General features: G+C 38.0%; 1 protein-coding gene across 1 annotated transcript; it reads right to left on the reverse strand.

Annotated features, from left to right (window-relative positions):
- Nucleotides 1-6,767: 6,767 nt before the first annotated feature.
- LOC102306847 (L-rhamnose-binding lectin SML) lies at nucleotides 6,768-8,556 on the reverse strand (the record flags this gene model as incomplete). The annotated part of the gene is given in 6 exon segments (XM_014338569.2): nucleotides 6,768-7,498; nucleotides 7,704-7,807; nucleotides 7,900-8,032; nucleotides 8,144-8,188; nucleotides 8,276-8,385; nucleotides 8,455-8,556. Coding segments are annotated over 6 exon segments (511 nt in total), but the record flags the coding sequence as incomplete, so codon positions are not given.

Below are 8,556 nucleotides of genomic sequence, written 5' to 3' on the forward strand. Positions count from 1 at the left end.
CAGTTGTCAGCCAGGCATCTAACTATGAAAAAATTACACTCCAAAAGACCCCGGGCTTCTGAACAAACAACCCGGGCTTAAGCCCAGTAAGCCACTCCCACGCTCCGCCACTGGTGTCAATGTTAGATCGGCTTCAAGGAAAGTTTCCCTAACACCGGCTAACAGCACTTAACAGAGGCTAACAACTACCTGTAGCAAAAACAGCAGCAGTGTTGGGTGAAGTAACTGAACCAGAGGAAATCAAATGAGAGGAGGCTCATATGAGAAATTTAGCTTAGCTTCAGAAAAGTGTGAAACAGCAGCACTGTCTGAATGTACTTCATCACCCTGTATGTCCACTTCTGCAATTAAGAAGATATGAATCTACTTCCTTTCCCACTTTGAAGCTCTGAATGACAAAGCATCAAATCATCAGTTTCACAAACAAAACCTCCTGAACAGTTTTTAAACTGATACATGGCTTAAAACTGTGATGAGTCTCAAAATAATGGCAGTACATTTCAGTCTTTGAAATGTCACATACAAATGAGTCAGAACAAGAGAGCTGACACATAGTTAACATGTGATGCACCCAGATCCCAAACTAATGACAGAATATTATCATTGTTATTATTATTCTCTTTATGGAAAACATTACAAGCAATTGTCAAGGAGGTAATACAACACAGGTTTGTATGGTACTTTTTATACATATACAAAAATATTTTCTTGCTAAAGGTTTCTTGATCTTTTCATCAGATTTCAGCTAAATTTGTTAGCTAACTTGCTAGCTTTAACATAACAATGATAAACAAAATAGCTCTGTGCAAAGGTAAAAAAATCCATCCAAGTCTGGGAAGTCTAGTCTAGTCTACTCCAGTCTGTGTGCTTTCCTGTCTGCAATGGAAAATATGTTATGATGTTATCTTGCTTCTCTGCAGAGAAGACCAGGAAGTAATGTATGCTGATGTTAGGTTCATGAACCCGGTAGATGAAGGAGGAGAAGAAGTGTTACATAACCAAGCCAAGTTTTCACAGTTATCTCATTACACCAAACTGACATGATGATGACCGAATCATAACTATTTCTAATGCCAAGAGTATGCAAAGCAGTAATTGTTTACTACATAATTCCATATGTGTTCATTGATAGTTTTGATGCCTTCAGTGAGAATCTACAATGCAAATAGTCACGAAAATAAAGAAATAGCATTAAATGAGAAACTCTAGTACTCTATCATGTCATAAATAATATTAGGATATTCTAGTTTTGAGCACGGCCAAATGTTGAACATACTGTCAGCCCTTTTCTACTGAATGTTAACTAAAAGCCAGTTTAACACACACAGTCAAATTCTATTAATCCAGCATCATGTTTCTTTATGTCATAAATGGCCAGTGTTGGGTGACGGCTAACCCTAAAAAAGCAAAGAAGAGGAAGATGGCGTGAGAAATTAAAGTTAGCATCAGAACATGAACATTACAAACAAAAAGGATGACGTACTCACAAGCAGTGTTGGCAAAAATACTTGAAAAAAGTAATCAGTAACTAATTACTGATTAGTAATTTGTTTGTAACGTAATGTTACTTCACTGATTACTTATTTTCAAAAGTAATTAATTACTTTTTAAAAACACGATTTAAAACCTGAATAAGTAATAAAGCGATAGATCTTTCAGCCCAATTCTACTTTTTCTGCATTATCCATCATACAAAATGTAATCAAATGGAAAAGTCTCTTTTTAAAACTTGTTTTATTAGTTTTAATCTTTTAACTTTATGCATCAAGCAAAAATTCAATTATATGCAACATTCACTGACTGGAAGAAATTTGTTTTTTGTTGAGGATAAGTTAAACCTGATTACTCCTGTAAGAAGATTTGCAAGCTGTGGAATAAATTTTTGTTATATCTTTTCACATCGGAGTCCTGTGGAAGTTTTTCTCTTTCCTCTTCAAACTAACGTACACGAGTGGAACACGGGAAAACTGGTCTCACTGCTATACAATATGTATCTGTATATAATAGTGTGTAACCAAGCTTCATGAAAGAAACTCTTATTTTTTTAGTAATATTAATTATATTATATATTTGCATATATAGTCATCTGTAAATACGAGTGCTGTCAGCATTAATCTCGTTAAAATGACTTTAACAGCATCTCTGTTAGCGAGTTATCGTGGATCGCCCCGTGCGTGGGGCTGCACTGCGTGAACTTAATGTGATGGCAGACAGGATGGAGCTCAGTGTTATGGAGGAACTGTGAAAATCCAGCTGATGGACAGCACCTCAGAAATACATCGATACCAATTGTTAAAGAATTCATTAAAAATACTAGATGTAATATCAAAGAACAGAGATGTCTAATTTTTCCAGGAAATGGAACATTTAGGCTCAGTGACCTGAGCAGGAATGAAAAACCTTTAATTCAGATGGAAAAACATCAGGTGAGTGGACTTTACAGTTGTTTATTCAAAGTAATTTCTTTGCTGATGGGAAATAATGACATTGATAGATACATTTCACGTTAGTTTGGTAATCTATACAATATATTTGCAATGACCTTTCATTCTTTCATTTATTATTCATACCTTTTGTCAAAAAATATATTTTGTTGATATATTTTTCTTCCACTCTGAAGTTTACCATGTTGCGTTTTGTTCTGCTTAGTACTGACAATTTTGTTGTACTATTGTACTAAGTATGACTGTGCAATGACAGTAAAGATTGTTTCCCTCTCCCTCATTTTCTCTCTTCTTCACTGGTCTGCATTTCTGTCATATAACACGACATAAATTCACCAAGTCATAGAATTGTGTTTGTGTTTAATTGCAAATACTGTGAATGTTTTTGAACTGAAGATGAAACTTAAACAAGTTCAGTCTCTTTTCTTTCCAGTCTCCCTAGATTACATTGACCCTGATGACTGAGAACCTAAAGACCCAAATCTACAGTATAATACCCACAGAGTATTATACTGTAGATTTGAGCACTGTCAAATGCTGAATATCTTGTCCGCTTATTTGTTCTTACAGTAACTTAGATTCCAGGTGGTTGGAAGATCCAGCCTAGAGAAAACTTTGATTTCCAGTAGGAATTCCATTAAGCAGTGCTTATGCGTCACAGTAGATATTTATTTTACATAGCAATGCTATTCAGGTCTTTTTGTCAACAAAGAAAAATCCTGCACCTACAAGAGAAGAGGATGGTCAGATTATCTCTGTAGGAAAAGAGTTAGGCATGTATTTCTCATTGCCTAGCAACACTCCCATTGCCATGGCAACCACCTCTTGTCCTCCGGTCAGGCTTGTAGAGTTAAAGAAGGGGAGAAGAGAGCATTACATAACAGCAGGTCCTGATTGCATTTCCATCCTCTTCAATGCACATACCACACTCCAGAAATGACAAACTATTATTCTTTGTGTCTTCCCTGGTGGACTTTTCTATCCACTGAGCTGATGTGAAGGTAAGTTAAGGTTAAAGGTTTCTACTTCTTTGACCCAGGTGTCATCCACTTATCTTTACCAGTGGCAAAGTGTTGTCCCTACGAAAGATTCAAAAGCTCTTACTTTCCATTTCTTCTATGTAAGGTTTGGCTACGGTGGGTGACAATGGAGAGCCCATGGCACATTCATGTTTGTATCTGTATTAACCTTCATTGTATTTAGAATATGTGGTGAAGAGGCAGAGGCCTAACAGTGTGCAGGTCTGATCAGGGGTGAAGCTGGTTCTGTTTTCTAAGGATCTGTCTTGCTGTATTGATTTTCTGAAAGTCTCCACTCTCTCAGTTGTAGGTATGCAAGTGAAGTGTCAAAACACACTGGTCTATCGGGTTATTGTCTCCCCAGAAACACTTCCCTTGTGCTTTTGGAAATCAGTTTTTTCCTTTTTCTGCTTTGTTTTTTCCTATTTCTGTTGTTGTTGTTTTTCCCTATTTCTGTTCCCCCCCTATTTCTGTTGTCGTTTTTCATATTTCTGTTGTGCTTTGTGTGCTTTTGCAGCATTTTTCTTATTGCTGGTGTTTTCTTAAGCTGCAGTCAGTTTGGCCTCTCGCTGCCACCCTAAGTTATAGGTGTTTTGTTGTGATTTGGTGATATGTAAATACAATGGAAGGGAATTTATTTCAGCATTTTTTTAAAAAGCAGTCACAGAGCAGATGATTTTGTAATTTAGTGAATGTTTGGAATGACGAAACGATAAGAAAAAAGACTGAGAATATGAACAGTAACAGATAGGATGCAGCAGGAGTGAGTTTGAGAACAAATTGGAATGGATTGGAAAATATTCTGATTTGCAGGAACATCTCCACACACATCTCACTGGTCAGAGACTGCAAAAGGAGAGTGTTTCGGAGCATGGGTCAAGGTGTAATTATGTCAGTGCATGAGAAAAAACATCCTTACAGAAAGCTGAGCATTAAAATCAATCAAGTAGCGGTCCCCAACCTTTTTCGCGCCACAGACCAATTTAATGTCAGACAATATTTTCACGGACCGGCCTTTAAGATGTCGTGAATAAATACAACACAATAAAATGATACAATCAAGACAAAAACTGTTATTTTGTAAATATAATAAGAAACGCAAATTCACTGTGTAATTGTGTAACTGTATTAGCAGCGTCCTCCTGAAAATGCGCCAACAACATTGGGAGTAACATCCTCCTTTCTGCCCCTTAATGCTCTCTGGTTGTTATGGTAACGTAAATATTTCTTTCAAAATTAGACACACAACTACAAAGACCCAGAGAAAGCTAGTTAATGATAAAAACCCGGAAAACCATACATTTCACACCCGAGCCTCAACTCTTGCAGCCTGGTACCAAATGACTCACTGACTGGTACCAGTCCGTCGCCTGGGGGTTGGGAACCGCTGATTCAGAGTATTTAGAAAGAAGTTTCCTTCAACTCTGACTGCTGAACTGTTGAACTAGGTCCTAAAAAACATGATATGCCATTAAACAGCAGCTACACAATCATTCAAAAGGTTTGGAGGACATAAAGAACAGGGCCTTTGTAAACACCCAAATCATGATCCTGGAAACCTGAAGCTGAAAAATCCATTACACATGTGTTTGAGTCTGTTGTTGAAACCTCATCGAACTCACTGGTGAGGAAAACTGTTCTATGACATCATCACTGCTACAGCAGCATACAGGAAGACAGACCTGTGACAGCTTTCCTGTGAATCTGATGCAGGAGCTAGAGCGCGTCTACAGAGCTAAAGCACCAGCTGAAGAAGAAGAAGAAGCTGTTATGGTGTCATGTGGCATTGTAGGCTATGCTAGCTTTGTGTCAGTAATTTTGCCGGAAGAGGAAACTGAACCTTTGTCAGAAGCAGCATTCAACATGTTGCTTGAATGTTCACACAGCAGCAGTCTGCCTCTGAGCTGTACAGCTCTTAACCTGCTACTCTTCTTCAGATGATGCACAATGCTGTGATTGTGTTGCCTCATTAAGAGAACTTGTGCTGGATTATCGTGCCATGAAAAGAGGAGGAAAAAAAAAACAGATGCTGGTTTGAAAGTTGAAAGTCAAAAGCATGTTACCTCACGTCGAGTGCCAGCAGTACAAGTTCAACATTAAATCTGAATATTGAACATGGATGGATAATTGATATGGATCTTTTTGTGCCTTTTATTGAGTTGTAAATTCTGTTTCACCGTAACATTTACCTTTTGGATGACAGCACAAAGACAGAGAGGATGAGAGAGGGAGAGAAAGGGAGACAGCAGAAGCGACAAGATGGAGAAAAAAAAGAAATTTGATAGAGTGGTTACATGGCACCATAGTTGTAACATCTGGTGGAGAGTCCCAGATTTTAAGCACTATGGATGTGTCCCCAAGAGAGATGGTTTAAAAGAGGAGGGAAAGAAGCCATCTATGTCCACTGTGAACGACCATCTTTGAACAGAGGCGGTGGTTTACGACACCAACTGTCTGCCATCTATAATCCAGTTTTGAGATCCCTTCCCAGACACCTTAATTCCCACTCACATTCTGGGCCATTTGACCTCAATAAATCACATGATAGGATTGGACTGGTTTCACAATGGGTTCACCCGAAACTTTGGCTGATTGTGAATCACAGCCGTTTTCCCTCCTTGGTTTGTGTGATTAGGCAGAGGATCAATGACCATGACCCTCTTGGGGACACTCCCAAAGGCCTAAAATATGGGACTCTCCACCAATTGCTCTTAGAACTGAAGAAGCTTCTCAGATGAGAGGTGAAACCTCTTCAAGGAAACTTAAAGCAGTCCTCATGTTTTAATTTCCAAGCTCCTTAGATTACACTTGTTGCAACATCTTCAGAATAAGACTCAGAATCGGAATACTTTATAAATCTTGTGGCACAAAGTTGTATTGCATACCTAGTTTGACTCTAGTTTGAGGCCCTGAGTTGTAAAGGAGATGAAATTCTGGCCTTTCAGAGCTGCAGTAAATGTTCTGCTTTGTTTCCAGAAACTTGCAGCCTAATGTTAAAAAAAGAGCGGATACAGTGGGGAAACACTGTTTTAACAAAACAGTGGAGATTTTGTTAAAGATTTAAAATGAGAAAAAAATCTAAAATAATAAAATAAATTACAAACTGTATAAGTATCTTTGTTCTTTTTTTTGCATCAACCTTAGATGAAGATAAAAATATTTTAGAATGATTTCTTTATGTTTCTGTATGTATTAGATAACAGAACAACTTTTCTCAGAATTCATACTGAACACAAACACTGGACAAAAGTAGACCTCAGCTGCAACATTTTATTTTGTCCCTGACCTCCAACCAGTCACAGCAGACTGTCACCCCTCCCTGGGCCTTGTTGTGCTGGAGGTTTCTTTCTGTTATAAAAGAGACTTCTTCCTTCCCACTGTCGCCAAGTGCTTGCTCACAGGGAGTCATCTGATTGTTGTGGTTTGGTGCTTTATAAATACAACTGAACTTAACAGAACTTCACATTTCATGTAATGTGTGTTATTGTACTATCAAACTATGAGTACTGTTGGAGTAATGACCCTGGTGTCCTTAATGATAAAAAGATAAATGTTGTTTATTTTGAGAGCTGAATTTTTGTGGTTCTGAATATCATGACAATATGCTCCTCTCACTTTACCTTGACACCCGACCGTTTCAACATTCACTTCGGAAATTAGTCAGACCTCTGTCACATTTAGCTCACACCATCCAGTTGATCAGTTTGTGATTATTTTATTATTGAAGGCAAAATTAAGAGTGAATCAGAAAAAAATATTTAAGGCAATCAGTTTTAAATCAGTTTTACATTTAGAATAAAGGCCAAATATATCTAGACACCACAGACCACAAGTTGACATGTCTTGAATAAATCTGATATGCATGTAAAATCAGTACCTGTCATTATATTTTTGACCATACGTTGCACTGGATATTGATTGATCTTTTTGATTAATAATTGATTCATTACACAATTTATTTAAAGATAATAGACGCTGATAGTATTTGATGTCAGTGATTTCCTCCATTCAGCAGCATTCAGCTTTCATCTGCAACTGAAAGAAAATTTAATTTCAGAGTTTCAATACCGAACTACAGTGTTTTAGAAAAGAATCAGTGTTTTTTCCTGAACCAGCTAAAAGCACGGTGTCTAAGAGCAGATTCACATTTTCCTCTCAATGTTGAATGTGCTTAACTTTTTGCTGTTATAAATGCTAAAATTAAAGAGCAGGAAAAAACAAACAAATCTGAATTACTTACAGTGACAGCTGTAAGCCACCTCCAGGTACTTGTAGGTGCCATAACATGGGTCTCCAAACACAGAGTCGCTCACTTTGACAGTACAGCTGCTTTTCCCGTTACAGCTGTGGATTCAGGCAAAAGTGAGTTGGCAGAGGCCAACTATATGTTGTGAAGAGAAGATATAAGGCTGAAGAAAGAGAGTTGGCAACTGTACCTCTCGGCTACTTTGTTTATTTGCTTTGAGCATTGGACATTTTGGAGCTGAGAGGCTGGACGATTGAAAGAGCATGTAGTTGCATCATGACGTCCGTAATCAGCTCTGTGAATAAGTAAAACCTGTCCTTCATCTGATGAAGAGCAAACATTAAAGATTTAAACACGTATTTAACTTTAACTTCATTTGTATCTTTATCAGATGAATCCAGAGACACACAAAGAAAGAGGAACTGTGCTCTCACCGCACTGAAGGTTTGCCAGAGAATCCCCACATGTCACACTGTGGACTGACAAAGTGACAACAAGGAACATTAGAAACATGGACATTCACAGATTTGACTGAATATTAGTTTCTTATTACAGATGTAATTTACTGGCTGGGAAGCAGGCGTAGGTGGTGTCCACGTATTTGTAAATGCCGTAGCACGGATCAGAAGTACCGAAGAGGACTGCATTTATTTCACATACCTTCTGACCATCACATCTGCAGGGAGACAAAGGTGGGTTAAAGTGATCAATTAATGATTGATATAAAGTGCGCAGATTTGTGTACCTGCTCTTGACAACCTTCAGGGCGCCATCCTGGGAACATTGTGTATTTTTAAGCTGTTCTGCAGGTCTCCCCTCACTGCAGGTTTCTGCATCTGTCCTTCCG

Source organism: Haplochromis burtoni, unplaced genomic scaffold, assembly GCF_018398535.1.
Source record: "Haplochromis burtoni strain Fernald_Lab_line unplaced genomic scaffold, NCSU_Asbu1 Contig_236, whole genome shotgun sequence".
Taxonomy (NCBI): domain Eukaryota; kingdom Metazoa; phylum Chordata; class Actinopteri; order Cichliformes; family Cichlidae; genus Haplochromis; species Haplochromis burtoni.